Genomic DNA, 22,063 nt, shown 5'->3' with positions numbered 1-22,063 from the left:
AACAGAGCCAAATATCAACAGTACAACGATTGAAATTTCTTTTGAGAGCCAATTTTTTTAAACTTAAACTTCTTCTAACACCACTTCTTCAAAATATACTCGCCCAGGCCGTGGTATTTTGTGGAAGAGCCACACTCAAGGGGCCAAAGAACCGCATGTGGCTCGCGAGCCACAGTTTGCCGACCACGTGCCTAGGGCAATGTGGATAGTGATGATGGGAGAGAGTTCTGATTCTTCAACACCAAGGGAATGACGAGTTCCCATTCCCGGCTTAGCCACCCCGGAATTGTTCCCTGTGGTCAACGAGTGAAGGCACAATGGCTTTTCTTTTCACCAGCTCACAGACTCCCAAAATGTCAGTGCTGGAAGGTCCCTTGGCCATCCATGTAGACACCCTCTACCCCATTTCACAGGTGAGAAAATTGGGGATCCAAGAGGAGATCTGGCTCAATAGTGAGCCTGGGAATTGCCGCCTCTTGACTCTACCTCAGTGCTTTTTCCAACCATATATGATAAAGAATCAGTTCTTCCCCCCTGGATGTCACAGACCAATTCTTAGATAAAATGTAATAAAAGTGAATTCTAGAAAAATAAAATAATAGACATACAGAATCCAAGCCCACATTTTTAAAGCTTTAACAGATAATAAAATCACTGCTAAATTGCTAAAAATGTTCCTAATGGCTTACTCTCCATTTCCGTAACTTCTCTCCCTGGGGCCTGAGGTCACTGTGCTCTCAGAAGAGAGATGTCAGAAAGGGGCTAGAATGTGTTTTCCGGAAATTAGGAAAGCAGAGATTCTAGCTGCCTCACTCCCCTCTTTCTCTTTCCGTTGCTTTGAGCCAGTGCTGGAGACTGCGAAAACAAAGATTGGCTAAGGCAGTGGTCGGCAAACTGCGGTTCGCGAGCCACATGCAGCTCTTTGGCCCCTTGAGTGTGGCTCTTCCACAAAATACCACGGCCTGGGCGAGTCTATTTTGAAGAAGTGGCGTTAGAAGTTTAAGTTTAAAAAATTTGGCTCTCAAAAGAAATGTTGATCGTTGTACTGTTGATATTTGGCTCTGTTGACTAATGAGTTTGCCGACCACTGGGCTAAGGCATGAGCAGGAGGAGAGAGGATTGTTACCTTGTAATGAAATCAGCTTCCTGGGAGTATGGTTTCATACTCCCTACGTGGCTCCTACCTAATTGCTCAAGGCCCAGACCCAGTAACCCAGAGCTGACGTTACCAGTTCCACGCTGCACCTGCAGGGTCTGTTTTGAGGATGTATGGAAGCCAGCCATGCCCTGTAGCTTCCTTCCCACCTCCCCACCTCAGCCCCCGACCCCTACTCACTTGTAAGGGATTTACTGCTGGAGTTTGGGGACCTCAAAGGCCCCTCCTTGTTCTCCAGGGTCAGCGAGAGGCCATAGTTTGGGTGGTGCTGGTGCTGGTGCTGGTGCTGGTGGTGGTGGTGGTGGTGGTGCCTCCCCGAAGCTTTGGTAGTGAATGGCGTGCCCCCGTTCTCCTCGATGCCGAAGGGTAGCCGGTCCGAGCTGCTGAGCCCTGGGGAAGGGAGCGGGTAGCTGTGGAGGGTGTCAAAGTCAGTATTTAGAGAAGCAAAATGCCTTGACGTTCCTGTGCGTACTTTAAAAGAAGTTCTCAAAGCATGAGAAAAAAACAAGAGAAAGCAGGTCAACAAACAGATCCACAGGGTCATTGTAGAACAGGACAGCAGGGCAACGTTGCTCTCCAAGGAAAAGCAGAAAGTGGGAATTTGTATGCATCGGAGACCTTCAACCTTAACAAAATTCTTAACTTTGAAATGAGATAATTTCTGTTAAAAAAGATATTCCCTAAATAGGAAGGAAGAAATGACAGGCAATGACAAAAAACAGATTGTCAACTGTTGCATAACACAATCATAATGACAAACTAGAAGTCTTGGAGTCCCTCTCCCTTCCTCCCCATCAGCCTCTCCGTGCAGAAAGCACCTGTTAATGTTCCTGCTGTGACATCTTTTAATTCCAATGGCTCCTCTCGCTTCTTACCAATATTGCCTGATTGAAGCCCATGTCATCTCCCACTTAGACTGCCTCAAACACAGATTCCTAACAGCCCTCCTCGCCTCTCCTCTCTCTGATCCACCCTGGCTGCTTCCTGGAGGCCTTGCTCAGGACAGTCTCACATCATGTGCATGCGTGGAAGAAGGTGAAAGAAGGGGTGACTCTGGCATCTGGGTTGGTGGGAGTCACAGACCAGTCTCACTTCTCCAATGATATCTACCCTCCCCATCAAGGCAACAAAGCAGGCAGCAAAAAGCACACATTGTTGTTGAAACACCTGGGTTCCCACCTTAGTTCTACCCCAGTCTTGGGAGGAGCCAGGGACAGTCACTCTGAGCTTCAGTTTTCTCCCTGGGAACATGAAGTTGGTGAGGCGATTGCTGGCATCTCCTTGGGATTGTTTACTGCACACTCACTGTGTGCAGGGTGACCCTTTGCCTGCCCACGGCACCTGCCAGCTTCATAGCAGGGGCCCGGGAGGCAGGAACAGCCCACACAGCAGCACACGTGCTCCCAACACCTTCCAGAGGAGCCCGCTGGGGGCAAACCGGCTCCTCGTTACTTTGAGCCCAAAGTGGGGACAACTCCGTACGCCTCAGCAGAACTAAAGCATCAGGGAGACGCTGACAAAGTTCTCAGTAGAGCTGCTCCCCATGGACAGGCCTCAGAAGGGTGGCAGGCGGGTGGAACCATCTATTCTTTCAGTCCTCAGGCAAGTGGACAGAACCAGGGAGCCTGGAGCCTCAAGCAGCCTCGCCTGCTTACCCGGGAGCTACACAAATACGTCATGTTCTGTGCGCCAAGGGCGAGAAAACGCTCGGCAGCACCGCCACTCGCCCACACTGCAGCCCATTCGCCTGGAACTGTGGCTCTCCAACGGGGACTCTCAGCAGAATCTGCGCAAACACCGTGTTTCTGCAGCAGGTGGTGTCAGCCAGCACCCACCCCCGTCCCCCGGACGGAACACGAGCGCAGTAACCATGCTCTCCAAACACTCACAGAGAAAAACACCCAACGCTCAGCTTTTGTGAGTGCCCAGCACTGTGCCACCTATTAATGCACTTCACCTCCCAACAATCATTTGAAGAAGGGACAGGTATTGTTTTCTTATTTTACAGATAACAGAAAGGAAGGAGATCCCTGGCTGGGTGGCTCAGTTGGTTGGAGCATCATCCCCTGCACCAAAAGGTTGCAGGTTCGATCCCCAGTCAGGGTGGATAGCTAGGTTGCAGGGTCAATCCCTGACACCCCCCCCCCCCCCGGCTCTCTCTCTCTCTCTCTCCCTCTTCCTCTCTCTAAAAAATCAATAAACATGTCCTCAGGTGATTTTGTTTTTAAAGGAAGAGAGACTAGTTGACTTTCCTAAAGCCACACAGCTAGTAAATGGCAGATCTGGGATTTGAACCCAAGAGACCTGACTGTAGAGGCCTGTGCTCTCTCAGGTGCTCAGAGGCACTGTACTGCCACGTGGACAGAAGCAGCAGTATCATGACGTGACGAGAACGCTGGCTGGCACTTAGCTTTGGTTTTACTGCCACTTAGCTATGTGACCTGAGGTGACTCATTTCACTTATCTGGCCCCAGACACTGCATATTTGGACTAACATTTATTAAGCATTTATATGCCAGGAACTACAGCTCAATGAAATAATTTGATCTCTGCCGTGTCCCGCTGAGAGCGAGGGCAAGGTGCATTTGCTTGTTATGGTTTCCAGGACACCTGTCACTTACTTCAATTTTTATTTAGTGGAGACTAAACAGAATGGGCCATTAGACCAACCTATTGCTACAAGCTCTTATTAAATTCAGCGGCAGTAAGTTGAAAGTATATTTGGAAACTGTACTTTTTCCATAATGCGTTTGAGAAGAAAATTGTGTAAGCATCTTAGAAATATGACACATTACAAATGTTAGGTCTATTAATTAGGGATGATTTCTTACAGCAACTTAGTGGTTCTATTTATTTATTTTTTTTTAAAGAGCAACTAGAGAGGAAAGATGCCCTACCTCATTTTTTTTTTCTCCTGTCTGAAAAGGTCAAAATTACATTTTTAGGGCATGGTTTAGATGTCTTGATATAGACTGCTAATTGGCAAAAGAGAATTTTTCCAATTTGTACTTCTTTGAAGACATGTTCCTAGCACGCAACTTGGCACTAAGTCTAGTGTTCACACAGGTGATGTCTGAATCCTTACAGGCTGGGAACTCTTCTTTTTTTTTTAAAATATATTTTATTGATTTTTTACAGAGAGGAAGAGAGAGGGATAGAGAGTTAGAAACATCGATGAGAGAGAAACATCGATCAGCTGCCTCTTGCACACCCACTACTGGGGATGTGCCCGCAACCAAGGTACATGCCCTTGACCGGAATCGAACCTGGGACCCTTGAGTCTGCAGGCCGATGCTCTATCCACTGAGCCAAACCGGTTTCGGCGGAACTCTCCTTTTGATTAGTCAGTCAGCTACCTGGAGCCTCTTCTCAGTGTCGATTCCTGGGCCGGTTACGGTGCTGGCACAGTGCAGATGCAGAGTACACATTTATTGAATGAATGTCCTCATGCATTCAATTTTAATTCTCCCTGGCTAATTTATCAAGTGTCTACTCATAAACGCTTCACCTTGCTCACCAATCCCCCAGGTTTCCTTCCCGTTACATTCTAGTCTTTGCAAAACTGCAGAGTAAAATGTCCCACATCTTAAGGAGCAACGAGAGCCTTTATGGTCCCGTGGTGACTGAGTGTCCCGTGAGCCAGGCAGGATGTGCACCTCCATCTCAGAGTCCGGAGTTTTCCTTTGGCGAAACTGCTGTCCAATGGTTTCCATGAATGGCCGTCAACAGCTAACAGGCCTTGAACACTTGCTGCTGGAAAATCCATTTTACCTTGATAACATTCTTGCTCATTTCCACGGGGGCTTCCTAATTGTGCGTGAGGCACCGAGAAGCCACGAGGAAGGGCTCTCCAAGTTCGTGGTGAGATCTAGGGTTTTCACCATTCCAGATCCATTTCAGCCTCCGAGTCCAAAGAATAAATATTTTATGAGTTCCTTTTTGCCCTGAGGCTTATGACTAAGATTTTATTCACGCTGTTTTCTGCCTTGAAAAAAAATACGGACACAGATATAGTTGTTTTCCTTTACGGCATTCACTTCCAATCAATCTAACGGTGCTTTCCCTTCTTGATTTATTACAGATTGTTTTTGGGGGGCGGGGGAGGGGTTCTTGTTTTTGCATCCCAGTGCCCACTCTGTGCCTTAAATGAAGATCTTTTTTCCAAGTTAACAGCATTAACTTGCCCCTAGCCACTGCTTTAAATGCATCCCCACACGGTATCATAGGAGGCCTCAAGGAACAGGGAGAAAAAAGTAATCATTTCCATCAAGTGCAGCTACTAGTGTGTAAAATAATGTTTCCAGAGCCAGCCCTTTATCATCCCTTGCATTTGGAAAGAGCTATGGCAGACTCAGGCACGAGATGAGTGTGTCCTTCTTCCACCCTGCAGACACGACCTAACTCACCCAAATGAGTGAAAGTATCCTTCATTCCAGAAAGATGCTCAGGTTCAATGCATAAATTGTATGCTCCGTTAAGAGCAGGTTTCAGACATTCTAATGGCACAACATACCAGTATGAGCAGGAGCGGGAGCTGAACGCTGGGTTATTGTTTTTGAGGTGAGCCAGAGGGATAATCTATTTTGGTTTTCATGAATGCTTAAAAATCTCCTCAAAGGCTCCCTCTCTGCTCCCCAATTCTGGTAGGTTTTTCAGAAGCTTCTATTATAACATCCTGCAAGCCTCTGAAGCCGTATTTTAAGGGCTTGTTTAATTGCCTTTAATATAGGTACAAGGTCCATTATGCAGCCCCGGGTGATGCTGGTGGGGCCGTAGGCACAGCAACACCTCTTGCTCCGGAGGTCTCAGCTGCAGAAAGCGGATGCCGAAGCCATTCCCATTCAGTTGGGGATGATTAGGTAGGTTTCTGCGGGTTTCTTACAACATGCCTACGGGATGTTCCTCTAATTATCCCAACCCCCGTTTTAGTGGGTTGTCGAGACGACAGCCCTTCTGGTGTTTTAACTTCTGCAGCCTTTCCTCCAATAATGCCACTGCTGAGTCTTGGGATGTGGCTGTGCTTTTATATCCGATACATTAGAATTTTAATTGTACCTAAAAGTAAACTCGTCCTTCCCTGGTCAAATGCACCAGGGAAATTCACAATGTCGAGGTGGGTATTTAAGAAGCCTGAGCTCCCAAAAGAAAAGGAATCACGGATGTTAGAAATCAATTCCTTCATCCTGGCTATCTTGATGCTGCCCACATTCTATCTCCATGGCCTGGTAACCCACTGATGGTTACCTAAACTTCCGGAAAGCTGCTTTTGAAAAATGTCTGGTAGCCCTAGCTGGTTTGGCTCAGGGGATAGAATGTTGGCCTGCAGACTGAAGGGTCCTGGGTTCAATTCCAGTCAAGGGCACATGCCTAGGTTGCAGGTGTGGTCCCCAGCAGGGGGTGTGCAGGAGGCAGCCAATCAATGATTCTCTCCCATCACTGATGTTTCTTTCTTTCTTTCTTTTTTTTTCAGAGAGGGAGAAGGAGAGGGAGAGGGAGAGGGAGAGGGAGAGGGAGAGGGAGAGGGAGAGGGAGAGGGAGAGGGAGAGGGAGAGGGAGAGGGAGAGGGAGAGGGAGAGGGAGAGGGAGAGGGAGAGGGAGAGGGAGAGGAACATCAATGATGAGAATCATTTATTGGCTGCCTCCTGCACACCCCCTACTGGGGATCAAGCCCACAACCCAGGCATGTGCCCTTGGCTGGAATTGAACCTGGGACCCTTCAGTCCGCAGGCCAATGCTCTATCTACTGAGCAAAACCAGCCAGGGCTCATCATTAATGTTTCTATATCTCTCTCCCTCTCCCTTCCTCTCTGAAATCAAAAAGAAAAACGTCTGGTGAATATCAACTTTTCCCAGCCTTCCCTTTTTTCACTGTTAAAAAGGCTTAGATGACATCATTAATTCCACTTCATCAGCCTGATCTTTATGAAAGAGCAGGACTCAAGGATAGGGGTTCTAGACAGTTCAGAGAAAACAAGCAACCAATGGCCTTCAGGAAGAGGAAGGGGGTGCACAACCTTGCTTACAGAGAAATGCGATTAGCACAGACATTGTGGTTTTTACCCATCAGACTAACGAAGGTTCAGAAAGTCAGCTAAGGCTGGGAGCTTGCTTGCTGCGCGGTCCCAGAAGCCCTCCCTGTCAAATCGCTGGGGTGGGGGCGGCATAATCAGGGAGGATATCTTTGGAGGGAAATTTCATTAGACAATATCCAAGTTAAATATGCACAAACCTTTTGACCCGAGTCTCTACCTGTAGGGAATTTAGTCTACAGACAGATTTGTTCAAGTGCATAAAACAGAATGTACAGGGATGGCGGCAAAATCGTAATTTTAGAGACTCGAGGCAGCCTAGACACCCATCAATATGGATTGGTTAAATAAGCACATGTGCTTTCTACCCAGAATTGCTCTAGACTGACAAGAAGAAAGGCTGCCTCTGGGAAGAACTAGGGAACCAGGGAATAAGAGGGTGGAGAGGAAAAGTAACTTCCAGCTGTCTTTGCTTGACTTTTTACCACTGTCTGTATTAACCACTAAAAATAGTTTAAAAGCACAGCAGTTCCCATTAGTACTTTCTACTTAGTCTCCAAATAGCTAACCGGTTCCTCCGCTTTGTATAAGGTGAAGTCCCAAGTCGGGGCAGGTTGGGAATCGAGCGGACGCTTTGTCTCAATTCCCTAAACTTCTGAGTCCCAATTGTACCTCCAGAACCGATTCTCAGTGGTCTCACCAGGGCCTCCCGCCGCCCCGCCAATCCTGCATGTGCAGGTGGGAAAGCACTGTCCGCATCCTGCCTCGAATTCTCAGACGGAAATACCACTTCCATTGCTTTTAGTCCCCTCTCAAAAGACCCCCATGGTGTTTCTGCTCTGAGCTTGTTAGCGTTTCATAGACATGCTTTTATGTATTGTGTTAACCTTCTTCCATCTTTTTCCTTTGGAACCAAGCACCCCCGTCCATTGCTAAAATTAGACTGTACATCGCAACCTATCCACCCAGGGGAGATACCATTCCTTGAGCTACTTTGAGTCTCCTTGCCCTATTTCTTACCACATGGACCACTAAGGCCTTAAATCTAAAAAAAAAAAAAAAAATCCACTAAAAATTGCTAACAGGTAGTATCAACCACTATGCAAAGCACCACACATGCACATGTCATTGAATTCTCCTCAACAGAGAGATATTGTTAAATTCCCATTTATTTATTTTTGAACGTATTTTTATTGATTTCAGAAAGGAAGGGAGAGGGAGAGAGAGACAGAAACATCCATGATGAGAATCATTGATCAGCCGCCTCCTGCACACCCCACACTGGGGATCTAGCCCATAACCTGGGCATGTGCTCTGACGAGGAATTGAACTGTGACCTCCGGGTTCATAGGTTGATGCTCAACCACCGAGTCAAGCCAGCTGAGCTAAATTCCCTTTTAGATGAGGAAAAGGAGGGGAAGAAGAAACTGGGCCAAGTGAGTGCACAGTTGGGATTCAAACCACGTGAGATGCCCAAGGGTCCATACTTCACTTTTCAGAGAACAAAAGCAGACCTCCACACCAGAGTCCATACTCTGCTCATCTGCTCGCAATGTCCTGTCATTTTGCTTCTGCAAACTTCCACCTGTTTCCCCACATGGGCCTGAATCCTGCCCTGGGTTGTTAGACTGGGGTGTGCCCACGCACAACCTTCTCCATCGTTTGGGAGGTCCCTAGCCCCTTGCATCCGGAGGAGAGCAGAACAGTGACACAGACACAGTTAGGTAGACTCGGGGGAGGGAGGTCATAATGAAGTTAAAGGCATAAGAGAACCACTAGAATTCTCACATTCTTCTGCTTCACCGTGAACCTGGAGATGTGCAAAACCATACTGAGCAGGAAGATCCAGCTGCTGGCAAAGATGCCCATTTACTTTTTAAAAATTATATTTTATTCAGAACCACCCCAGATGAATCTTACCTTTTATACAAAAATTATAATTTAAATGAAAAAGTATGCTTTCATGTCCTATTGATTGTCCTATGTGGCCTATATTTCAAAACTGATAATGATATACATGAACTTTCCTACCTTGTTAAAAACAATATTCCAAATGTAAGTTTGTCTCTTTTCAAAAGTGTGATGTGGCAGGAAAATAGAAGACTTGGTCAGGGATTAGGGCAGAAAGCTTGATGTAGTCCAGATGGTTGCAGCATGTGAAGGGAAGAGGGGAAAGGGGGACTGCAGCAGGAATCTTCATGCCTTTTGTAGGAAAATGATGAAAAGTGGAAGCCAACCTAATTTGCCTCAGAAATGCAAAGCCATCTCAGGATTCAACATTAACTCCATTCCTGGGATGAGATTCAGTATCACATCTCTCATTTCAACCCGACACAAACATCTGAGAACTGTGATGGCCATCCATTTACTTTTAAACATCATGCTACTTAAAAAAAAAGTTGGCCTCTACTTAGTTAAAAGTTGAGCCATTAAACAAGGGCAAACCTAACCAGATAGGAAACTGCTTTTCCAAAGTGAGGCCCTGCACCTGCCCACCTGCCTCTCCTGGGATGACTGTTACAGTGGAGGTTCTCAGGTCTCACCCCGACCACTCCACTTTTAGTAAGCTGTCTAAACCATTTGTTGGTTCCCCAATATGGGGGAAAATAGGACCTATTTGCAGAATTACTGAGGATTTCTTCTTTTGCTGAGGCTCAGCTGAATGCCAATTTCATATTTGTTTCACCTTTGAGATACCCGTGGGGATTCTTAAAATGTGCCACCTTTCCTGTACAAAGGGTCTCTCCTGCCGTTAGCAGTCATTTGCTTTTTCTCTATCTCTTCCCCCTTGTTCCTTGTCCTGGCATTTGTCTGTTGCCTTCTGTAACAAAATGGCAGGAGCCGAATCATCCTAGGCCTATTTAAGGTATTCACCTGGTTAATTTTGGAAGATTCGGGCAATTAAGTCAGAGCTAAGTTTGGGAAATATTGATCCAAAGGGATCAATACAGCTGCTCAGGGAGTTCTCTGATGAGCTCAGATCTTAAAGGGCCCTTTAAAAGCTGGAAAGTCAAGGGCAACAAAAACGATCTATTAGCTGTGTTCAGAGCAGGACCCTGGAGGCTGGACTCATTGACCTGGAAAGATGGTGTGATATTAACAGGCAAGAAAAACGAAGGACTCCTGCAATGTCCTTATTCCTTCGTCTTCACTTTAATGAAAATCATTTTCAGTGGAAATGGTAGACCAAGAGACGAAACAGGCAAGAGAGTTCTGAAGGCCAAGCTAATTACCTGGTATGACTTCAAGACTTCCAGTCCATATGAATTACATCCACTTGATGACACTGTCAGTTCACTGTTAAGATATTCTGAGGGATCTCAGAGAAATAATGGTGATGCAAGACCAGTAAGTACCTGAGTTTCTAATATGCAAAAAGCGAACTCCGTTGTGGAATACTGAGCTTGGTTTTGGTGACGGGTAATACTCCAGAAGAAATGACTAGTTTGTGAGCTCTCCAGAAGGAAGCAGTGGATCGTCTGAAATGAGTAGTTCATTAAGAAAATAATGGTCCACCTCTGCTCCTGTGAAAGGGGACTGTAGTTGAATGAATGCCTACATGGGCAGGGCTACCAGGTTGCTGGAAGAGTTGGGGAGGTATGAACGGTTCCTAGACATCTGGGTGGGGGATACAGGAAGAGGGGAGGAATGGGGTTATTAGCTCCTTGGCAAAGGTGATGGACAAAGTTACTAGTCCAATGGCATACAAGGGGTATGGATGAGACTTCTGGTGGTCGTGAGTGTAGTGAACTCGTCTAATAGTCTCATGGAGATGGGAATCGATGGGGTCCCAAATGGCAGGATGATTAGCGGTCAGAGGCGTCAGAGCAGAGGTGGAGGACACAGGCTTTGGAGTCAGCAATCTGACTTACCACCGACTGGCTATGGGACCATGCGCAAGCTGCTTGGTTAAACTCTAAGCCGGAGCTTCCCGTGGGTGAAAAGGACATCATCGACCTCAGAGTGGTCAGGGGATCAAGTGAAGTGACGTATGTAGAGTGCAAAGCACACGTGTGGCTGTCAGCGCCTGTATATTACCATAGGTCCATGTCACTCTACCTGGGATTCCAGTATACTGAAGCTGGACTGTTCTCTGCCAGGCAGTGACACTCAACATTACATCAATGCCTCTAAGGAGAACACCACAGACACAGCGAATGATATTCAGATGGTGAAGCTGAAGCCAGAACATGCGTGGTGGTCAATGCCCTACTCAAACTGTGATGCCCCACACTGGATATGGTTGTTCATATCCTTTGGACCCGCTCAGAGATGACACGTGAACTATCTGTTCGCTGCTTCGATGTTTCCTTTAGAGTGAGTGTGGGATCATTAATTTGTTGAACAGACATTCATTGAGCACCTGTTACCCATCAGGCACTGGGGAACTAAGGTGGAGGTGGCACAACGTCAGACTTAAGAGCGTACAGGCTCCAGGAGGAGACGCAGAGGCAGTGTCAATACAAAGTGCACCGCTGCTATGTATGGGGTGGGGGCAGTGGAATGGAGCACAGTTTGCAGAGCTGGGAACAGTCAGGATCCCTGGGAGACCGAGGCTGAGTGGAAACGGGAGTGATGAGCAGGAGCTGGGCAAAGGGGAGGGGAGTGACAGCATTCTCGGCAGAAGGAACAGTGTTTGCAAAGGCACAGATGGGAGTGACAGCAGGGTATGCTGAATGTCAGGAACTACACGCAGTGTGGAGCTGCAGGAGCTTAAACAGGAGGGTGAGGGATGGGAGCTATGCTAGCTAGAGCAGAGAGCAGGGGCATTCCACAGAGAAGGCCTTGGGCTTCGTCCCGTGGGTGATGGAGAACCCTGGCAGATGTCAAGCAATGAAATGACACCATCAGATGGTGTTTCAGAAAGCCCTCTCTGGGGGCTGTGAGGAGAACGCGCTTGTCAGGAGAGATCAGAGTCAGGAAGATCAGGAAGAGCACTTCGCAGCCAGAGAAAAGATCAAGGTCAGTGGCAAGGAGAGAGGGCGCCTGAACAAAATACCGAGGAGGGGGAGCTGAGCAGATCTGGGCGCTGCCTGGATACGCGTGGCGACAGGAAGAGGAGACGCCAATGATATATAAGTTCTTACCTTGGGTAAAAAAGAGAGAATTGGGGTAAATGGTTTTTTCCCCTTTTGGTGAGAGGAGAAATGTTAATTTTTGGCAGGTGGAGTTTGCGCTGTGCTTGGAATATACAAGTTGAAATGACAGTCTAGTCTGAGGGAGAGATAATGGTTTCAGTGTCGGCAGCACCATAAAGTCACGATGGGATGAGAAGACCCAGGTAGACGTGACAGTGAGGAGAGCAGTGGGCAGAGGAGGGACTCCTGGGAAAGAGCAATAGTTCAGAGGATGACAGGAGATGGGGCTGTTACAAAGACTGAAGAAAAAGTCCCAGGGCCAGAGAATCAGACCCCATAGAAGCCAAGGGCACAGAGTTCCCAGAAGCTGAGTGGGTCACCACCACCATCCAATGTGGCAGTTGAGGAATAAACAGTGTCCACGTGATATAACCATGAGGAGGCCAGAAGAATGCAAACTGGTTAGACTTTCTCGGTTGCAGACAACTGAACCCACGCATGTTGCTTGAAGCACAAAGTATTTATTAGATGCATTAGACAGTACACAGTGTCCAGGGGGCCACAGGCACAGGGCTGGACGTCATTTTGCCTGGAACAGCAGCTTGTCCTGTGTGTCCAGGACACACACCCGCCCTCACGACAGGACTGGGATAGGACACCCCCCCCTGCCACCTGGGACCAGGTCCAGGCTCCTTCCCCAGAGCTGCTCCCGATGAAGACATGCCTCCGCCGCTGCCTCCAAGAGCCACTCCCCCCAAGGGCAGCCTCAATCACGCTAGCACGAGCTGCTCCATGCCACCTGACGGAAGGCTCCGTCAGACTTCCGAGAGCGCACGGTCACATCCCCTACGTCATCCACCAATGGTCCTTCTGCGCAGCACAAAATGAAGGTCGAGTCAAAAATGAGCAAGAACAATCTTTATTGCTGGGAAACACATTTGTAAAAACGTATCAATAAGATTAAAAGCTTCAGAGCACATTTATTTGGACGCAGCACAGACACGGAGCATCAGGACGTGGGGAGCATCAGGAATATACCTGTAAACAAATGTCTTGGGGGGGAGTTTCTACGACACAGACCCCACCGTGCAGGGTGCGCAGCCGATTCCCTCCTTCTGGAGAGGTTTTTGTGGTAACCAAAGAAAATTTTTCAGATTTCAGCAATAAAATTCTCAAGGGATGTCAAGACATGTTGTTAAGGGCTTGAAATGGGCCGAATTTATAATGACATCTATAAAAAATGGCACGGGAACTGACTTCACAAAAATACTAAGGAAAAACATCTCAGGCCTACCTATTAAGAGAAATGATGTTTGACTCGTGGCTTGAAATGGGGGAAAATAAATATATTGGTACAAGTTCTATCCTAAAAGACAACAAATTAATTTTCTGGTTCTACCAAAAGACTGTGCAACACCCCTCCTATCCTCATCTACAGAATGCTTTGGCACAACTTCGTTAAAATCTTAAGCCATATGCATCTCAGACTGCATGTAGCTTTATAAAAGAGTGAAGTCTAGGGTAAAAACCCAACCCTCAAGTTCTGCAAATTCCGACAGCATCTATCCATAATCATGTCTTCTGCAATCATGCAAGTTAGCAGCACCAATCATTAAGACATTAAAAAATTATTCTTGTTCTCGAGCAGCAAATCCTACCAAAACGGATGCTATGCAGCTTATGATTAGTCAAATCTCTAAAATTCCAAGTGGCTAAACTGTCCTCGGACCTGAAATTCAGAGTCTCCCTGCATGATATAACATCTACCCAGTTCATACACTTCATTTAGCTTCTGGATGGGGTGGCCTCTGTTAGAGAAGGGGATGTTGCCATTTTCCTCTGAGATCGTTTGAATGTTATAGCCTCAGCCTAGAAATATTAAATTTCAACGGATCACGGAATTTTAGAGTTGGAAAGGACCCTGACGATCAATTAGTCCAACCCAGTCTTTTCTGATGAGGAAAACGAGGCCCGGAAGGGGGCAATGGCTTGTCTAAGATCACACAATGGCAGAGGCTGGGCCCCAGCCATCTCCATCCCCACCATATTACTGGTACTCTCTGCAGAGCTATCTTCCCACGTTTCCCTGGTTTTATTTGGTCCCACTCATTAAATAACAAAGCAGTATTAGGTACATAGCAATACAATACACATAGACGTTTACTCCAATTTTAAAATCAGAACATCAGCGTGATTCCTGAGCCTTTACCTACCTTCATTTTATTGAGAATGCAGTCAACAGTACGTTAGGACTAGCTACGGGGATTACTTTCCAATATTTACACGGACACGGAAAACACCTTTCCGAACTATTCCTCAGACACCTTTACAAACGCAGCCACACGACGCCAAGACACCTCTCATGGGATGGAATGCCACTGGGATGGAGCATGGAAGTGAGATGGCCGGTCCCTCAAAGCGCAGTCATGAGTTTATCGCGACACACCACACTCTGCACGCCTCCTAAGTTCTTCTGGTTCTGGTTGTGGACATAATCGAGATGGCTGTCATCCGCACTGGCCGGCGCTTTCCAATGCGGCCTGTCATCCTCAAAGGATGGCCTGTTTCGTTTGCAGAGTGAATGGTTAGTAGGGGGATGGAGGGAAGCGCAGAAGAGAGTGAGACAACATGAGCACAAAGGGAATGGGGCAGGGTAAACCACGAACGGCAGGAATGGGACTGGCTTACAAGCGGAAATGGATGGATTTTCTACTGCAGGTCGCCTACCAACTCCCAAAAGGGGAGAGAAGTTCTGTCTATGGCTGGGCCCTCATCCCTGCAAGGTTGGTCTGGGGAAAGCCAGGTGTCTTTGCTAGGGGACGCCTCAGGCCGTTATGGGAATGTGCCCTGTGAATGTCTCCGGCAGCATTTGCCATAAGTGTTGGCACCATGAGCTCTCTTTTCCTGGGGCAGGTATCTCAGAGAGCGCCTCTCTAACTCTCTGGAGGGCCTGATGAAACACAAAATGCTGGGCCCCACCACCAGAGAGTCTGATCAGCAGGCGTGGGGGCCCACGAATCTGCATTCACAAGCTCCCAGGCAGGCGGGCCACCGAGAGGAGCTTGGTACCAGCCTTCCTCAGAATCGCCCTGTGGAATGCTGGGCGAGGGCATGCCTCCGAAGGAAACGAATGTGATACACTCGGCAGCAAGGAGTGTAAAATTCTGTCAAAACAGGGTTATTAAAAATACGGTTTCTATAAATCTCTTCTGTTTCTCACGTCTGCAAAATAAACTGCCTTGGCAACTCAGAAACATCGAGAATCATTACCCCACTAGTTTGACTTGCTTTGAAAGTTACACAAGTATCGAGTGTTTATGCTAAAACCGCACTGTTGTCCCACAGGGTCCCCCCCCCCCCCCCGCCCCCCAAACGTGGTCAGGACTGTCAAGAACCAGGTGCCCCCGTCTGCCTGCTCCCACCAGACTTGGTTCCATCACTCCGTCCTCGGCGCTTTCTCACAGAGCAAGGCTGCCTCGCCAAGAAATAACCCTGCGCACGGAACTCACCAGCTCTTCTAAAAGAGCTTCTTGAGAGGAAACACCCAGGAAAGCTGACCGTAAAAGGAACGGCTGCCTTGACAAAGCTGGCGTGAAAACGCTCTCGGGCCTGACTCAGACACCAGGCAGGTGCCGGTGTGGTTAGGAAGGGTCGTGGTGGGTTAGGGCCGAGGGGAGCAAGCACAGCCGCTTGTTATCGTAAATACGTTTCATTGGCGCACAGCCACACCCAGGCACTTCCCCACTGGCGGCAGCTGCTTTCCGGCTACCATGGCAAAGCTGAGCAGCTGTGACAGAGACCACCAAGCCGAAAATACCGACTCCCTGGCCCTTTATGGGAAAAAGTTCACTGACCCCTGGGTGTAGAAAAAAGATCCGTTGCCCCAAAAAAGGAAGCCCTCGCTCCACACACCCCCCCCCCCAAAAAAAACACACACACACACACAAAAAAAAACTCTGTCCAAAAAATCCAGGACAAAAATCTCCACGCTTTGGTCATATTTTTATAAATGAATTCTCAGGACAGGGAAATGTTACTTAGACATTTTAAGTAACATTTCTAACACAAAACCAAACCCAAAATTTCTGAGGTTAGAATGACTTAAAAAAACAAAACGACAAAAACCCCAGCCCGATTCATTTTGGTGTCATAAAGCATAACTTGAGCAAATCCAGAGTCTCGCTGGCTGCCTCTGCTTTGCTCAGTCAGGATTCATCTCGGCCGTGACAGGCCACTCTTCACAGCAATTGCTGATGCAGAACTTTAACTCATGACTCAGTAGAACCTGAACTTTTCGGAGAAAAGAACTTGTGTCGGGGCAGCTCTGTGAGCTCAGGCACTTACCTTACGTTTGGAGAGTGAGGGTGCCACCGTGGCTGGCTGGGGTGAATATTGGGATGATACTGAGGCTAGAAAGAAAACACCAAACGTGATTATTCGATGACCTTCTGATTTCAATGGTCTTCATTCACTTTCTCTTTTACTGGCATCCACCTAAGGGGCTGTGAATGGAAAGGCTATAACTGAACGCTGGCTGGGAGCCGGGGGGTGGGGGCAGTGCGGGGGGTGGGGGGTGCGAGGGACATTTCCCAGGACGATCACATTTCCCTTGGACAAAGGCCGGGGCTGGGAAGCTGCCCGGGAAGAAAGGGGAAGGCATCGGCCTTGAAAGGGTCCCCCCACAGAGTACCCAGGACAGGCCACAATCACCTCTCCCGAGGGAACAAGGGAACAGACGGAAGGTGCCAGAAAGACAGGGAGGGTGGTCGGCAATGTTCAGAAACCATTTCTGTCACTGCTGGAAATGACGGCAACCGCGGGTAACATCTACGTCTGCACGCACACAGACACGGGCGGCAAGGGGTACCTAGGCTGTGGGAACACTCCTTCTCCGTTGTTTGAGCAGTAAAAGTCATTTTCTAAAGCATGATCCAAAATCCCCCCCCCAAATCATCCAGAGCACTTGTTATCGTGATAAAAGGGAAGGGAGAAAATGGCCCACTTTAAGATGGGAACATAGATCCAGGCTGATGACCCACAAAATGACCCAGGGAAGAGACTGGCTGGGGCTGGCTGGGTGGCGGGTGCCCATCCACGTCTGGCCTGCAGAGGGCAGCGGTCCCAGACGTAGCCAGAAGCCAGGGTGCTTCTCAAAAGACTAAACTTTCTACCTGGCAAATGAGGCCCGCCTGGCATTGAAGCCACCCCGGTCTCGCCGCCATCCCTCTTTTAATTATGTCCTCCCCTTCGTCTCCCTTCCCTGCTGCTTTGGTTAATAAGCAGAAGGCTACTCTCTGTTATGGAAAATTCTCAGCAATCCTGTTCATTCTGTGTTCCCGGACCCCAGATGCCCTCCCTGCTGCCTCTTCTGTATTCCAGAGGCCTCTCTCGTTCCAAGATGCCTGTCAGAAGCTAAGTCTGCAGCCCCCGGTAGGAAGTGCTGCAGGGAAGTGGATCTGGAAGAGATGCCTCCGCAGCAGAATCCGAGAGGTGACCAGGGCTTTAGAATCTCCCCCAGGCACTCTCTTCACATTGCCCTTTTAGGGGATACAGAACCCTAGAGAGTTTAGAAGATTGGCCCAAAGCCCAACTGTTCTGGCTCCCAAGTGAGGCTCCACCAATGGGGTCTTCAACAAGAGAGAGTGACAGATTAGAGACGGCCCTCCTGTTCCCTGTCTTCAAACACAACCACATCAGATTCCTGGGAGACGGGGTGGGTACCGTATCCACAGGGACCCAGAAGAAGGATACTCCAGACCCTTCCTCGGTGTCCTCTGGCAATTTACTCACAAGCTGCCCAGGAGTATTTTTTTAATGTTAACCCAGAAGGTTTTCAATCGGGGCAGTTATGTTCCCTGGGGACAACTGGAAATATATATGTACATTTTTGCTTGTCAAAACCACAGGCGGATTACCTTTAACGACTGGGCAGAGAAGAGGGAAACTAAACATCCTGTAACTCTAGGGACAGTCCCAAACAAGGAAGAACTGTCCCTCCCCAAATGCCAGCAGCGTCCTCAGCGGGAACACAGCAATCCATCCTTCGCAGTTGGCTAGCCTTGCTGAGCTCAGAATCCGACACGCTGCAATCCCACCCCATCCTCCTGAAACCCGTTCTCAGCACTCAGATGCTTATCGGGCCACTTCTCAGGATGTTCCCTTCCCGGTCCATTGACTCCCGATCCTTGACAGAGCAGCGCAGAACCTCTGAGAGTAGCGAGGCACAGAGGTCCAGTGGTTGCCAAAAATGTTGAGAACAACAATGCGTAGGAAACAGATTTTGTAGATCTGATTGCAACCAACAATCGCCTCGCCGTTCACCGTGAGCAGAGCGTGCAGGGAGCGCTCACCCACGAGGCTTGTGGGGAAGACCGCCGGGGCGCACTGAGCTAGGACCGCTTTGCTTCATTTATTTTTTCATGTCATTCAAACAGCAATCCCCAACAACTCTTCCCTCGCCCCACAGCATTCCAGCCTCTCAGACCTGAAGATCCCTCAAAAACAAACAAAAAACCATCTGAATAAGAAGATTCAAGAACCTAAAGAAGGCAAGGAGACCAGGAAACCGGGCCCGTCCCCTGCCAGGTCCCTTTCAGGTGTTATTCCCTAAACATGGAAGTCACGGGCAGGCTCTGCACAGCGGGAAGATGACTTCCCGTATGGAAGATGATACTACCAATTTCTCCTGAAGCATAATGCGGAGCCCTCGTAAGGATAATGTACCTGGGGACCCCACTCCCACCTACGGAATTACTATCTACAGGAGCAGAAGATCAAGAATGAGACGAGTTAGAACAAGGTTCCAACTCGAATTCATTACAAAGTCGCTTTGTTCCTGTTACATGCAAAACCAGACTGGCGACAGGGCACAGAAACCTGGGCGAGCCGTGCCCCTCAGACATTCACAACGCCCAGGACAAGAAAGCTGATCCCAAGTTGGGAGGTCATCAGACGTGGATGCTGCCTCTTCTGCGCAAACAAATGACGACGGAGGGAGCGAAGGCACTTCACCCACCAGGGTTCCCCAGCTGGCCGCTCACGACGACCACCTGTGGAGCTGTGATGCTCTCTAATACCCAGACTCCCGATCCAGTCCCCGCAGGGGGAGGCCCAAGCACCGGTTATTTGTCTGAAGCAGGGCTGGGAACCACTGGGGCTGGTGCCCTCCAATGAAGAGGACCAGAGAGGCTTCGGGAAGGAGATGGCTTCTGAGGCGGGCTCTATCCAGATAGGAGGCAAAGGAATTCCAGGCAGACGAGTGTGGTCAAAGGCATGCTGGGAAGAAATTATGGGGCAACGATGAGGTAATTCTCAGAGAACTGAGCCTACGTTGTGATGAGGAGCGGTGAGAAATAAATGTAGGAAAGGAACTCGCCGCCAGGTTGTAGAAGACTGAATGGCCAGCGAGAGCTGCCCACAGGGTGAGATGGGTGGGCGGGCACGGGTGTGGCCCTCCTGGCCACCCTGGGAAAGAGCAGACCGGCAGCCATGGCACCGGAGCTGTGCCCTGCTGCAGGACAGGCCCAGCCCGATGCCTTACAAGGAGGTTCCGGAGGCCATGGCTGCATCGATGTTACTGGGTGCACCACCAGAGGACAGGGAGTGGGGAGTGGGGGGTGAGGAGAGAGGCTAGTGTTTTTATTGGATGGCGGGGTCGGGGAGGTGTCCAATAATCAAATGATCTTGGGAAACACTGGATGAAAAGACAACAACATGTCTTTCTTGCAGGATTTCTCAGTATGCTGGACACCCCAAGGGACACTGTAAGATCTAAAAAGGTCATGAAGGACGCAACATTTCTCAAACATGTGGCCAGACATTCTTTCCTGGAGGCGCACCTCAAGGGACTCACGTTCCCTGGGCCTAGAACACACTAGGACATGCAGTGGCCTCACTTGAGTGCCACTCAGAGTCTGTTTGACCCCCCGGAAATGTAAACATCTGTCCGTGCTGCATGCCAGTTGACACGGTGAAGAGAAATAGGCAGCTCAGATGATCAAGAGGAAGCAGGGTGGGGGAGGGGGGTGGGGGAGGGGAGGGGAGGAGATGCTCCTCTCTCCGTTTTCTCAAAAAACCATATTGTTATTATTTCTTTAAAATCTGTCTATAAACAACTGCTCAATGTGGAAAGCTTAAAAACTTTAAGAAGTATTACATAAAAACCTTTAAAAGCAGTATCTTACCTGGTAATTATGGACTTCAGGATTTGTTTTAGAGCTAAAGGAAAGAAAAGAAAAATTACAATGTAATAGGTTGTAAAGCAGCATCATTACTGATTTACAGGCATACCTCTGAGATATTGCAGGTTCGGTTCCAGACCAGCGCAATAAAGCAAGTCTCACAATAAAGTGAGTCGTAACCTTCTTGCTGGTAGAGGGCCTTGCCTTCAATTTGTAAACAAAACAAAACACAGACACACACAAAACCAAACCTGCAACATCTTCGAGGCGCAATAAAACAAGGTATGCCTGTATTTACCAATCATAAACCAATCCTAAGCCCTATCTACTCTGTTAGCAACTTTCACAGATACTATTTCTTTTTGATTAGCTGCTTAAAGGAGCTCATAACCGGAGACACCAAACAGCAACTTTCATTCGTCACAACAGAGCTCACAAGTAGAAGCAAGTGGGTACCATTCCAGAATCCTGGTTGTGATGTCAAGTTTTGGTGGCAAAATGAAGGTCATTCCAATTAGGCAAACCCGGTCATTCTGGCTCCCACTCCAGATCTGCCCCGGCACTGCTGGGTGGGGCGGGGCTGTTTTCCCGAGCTGAAGGGAAAGCCACCAGCCCCTTCCGAGCACCTGCCTCTCTGGGCCCCATTGCCAACAACAATGAAGGCGCGAGCTGGCCACCACCTTGGAATGTTCGTTCCACGTAAGGCTCTGTCCTGGCTGGGAACTTCACATCTGTTGTTATTTAGTCCACACAGCAAGGCTATGAGGTCAATGAATGCCACCATCTCATTTTATAGATAAAGGAATGATTGCCCAACAGAGAAGTTAGGAAACCCCGAGGTCAGCCAGCTAATCACTGGCAGAGCCAGGACTGGAATGGACATCTGCTCGATCCTAAAGTCTATATTGTTTCCACTAAGCCAAGGAGGCTCGGGGTCCTCATGCATAAGCCTACTTTGATGGGACTCTTTAAGTGTAACTACTCTAAAAAAAAAGGTGGACGGTCGGTGTAAAACAGAACGTGGTATTTAGTACGCAGGCTTGGCATCCCTCGTGCAGCGCCGCCACCAGGCTGTGTTGCTAGGGCGCTGTGCTTGAAATCAAGGCTTACTGCTTCTCCAACAACGAGAGGGAAGCGTGTCATTGTTATGAGCCTTGCTGGGGTCTAAATGGCGCTGTGCTCCCGTTTTCCGAGGGGGCCAGTGCGCGGAGCCAGGCTCCGGGCCAGGTTCACCTCGGGCTGGGTTGCAGCAGGCCGGTTAAGTGTTCTGCAAGGTGCTATTTTCCGGTATCACCTCTGCAGCCCAGAGCGCAATTTGATCCCTGGCTCCCACAGCAATCCTCCTCACCCTGGCTCCACAGGCTGCAGAGAACAATCAGACAGCTGCCAACAGTGGTTATTAGCTCATTGGTTCCTAAAGGGTATCTTTACTTGGGGTTTCTTTTATTTATTTTTTGGGAGATTTTTTTTTTTTCTTTTCGTTTGTTTTGGTTCCCAATACATGTAATCACTAGACGCTAAGTGGAAAATGTAATTTTATTAGGGAAAAGCCAACACACAAAACACTTCCTTAAACAGCAAAGGAAAGAAACAGTGTAACGCACAAACCCCTGAGAGTTA

At 48.5% G+C, this 22,063-nt stretch overlaps 1 protein-coding gene across 5 annotated transcripts in view; it reads right to left on the bottom strand.

The window, feature by feature from the left end:
- Positions 1 to 22,063, bottom strand: part of EPB41L4B (erythrocyte membrane protein band 4.1 like 4B) — a 115,734-nt gene that overhangs the window by 33,742 nt on the left and 59,929 nt on the right. For 4 of the 5 annotated variants that reach the window (XM_079789681.1, XM_079789682.1, XM_079789683.1 and 1 more), the window contains exons 14-16: positions 20,447 to 20,480; positions 16,608 to 16,672; positions 1,337 to 1,566 (exon numbers count right to left, since the gene is read on the bottom strand). In XM_079789681.1, the coding sequence (XP_079645807.1) occupies positions 1,337 to 1,566; positions 16,608 to 16,672; positions 20,447 to 20,480 (329 nt within the window). Of the gene's footprint in view, positions 1 to 1,336; positions 1,567 to 13,029; positions 14,825 to 16,607; positions 16,673 to 20,446; positions 20,481 to 22,063 lie in introns of those variants that run through there. The other variant, XM_079789680.1, reaches the window with a different exon arrangement.

Source organism: Cnephaeus nilssonii (assembly GCF_951640355.1).
Source record: "Cnephaeus nilssonii genome assembly, chromosome: 14".
Taxonomy (NCBI): domain Eukaryota; kingdom Metazoa; phylum Chordata; class Mammalia; order Chiroptera; family Vespertilionidae; genus Cnephaeus; species Cnephaeus nilssonii.
Note: the sequence above shows the minus strand (reverse complement) of the source record. Positions and strands in the feature narration are given on the sequence as shown.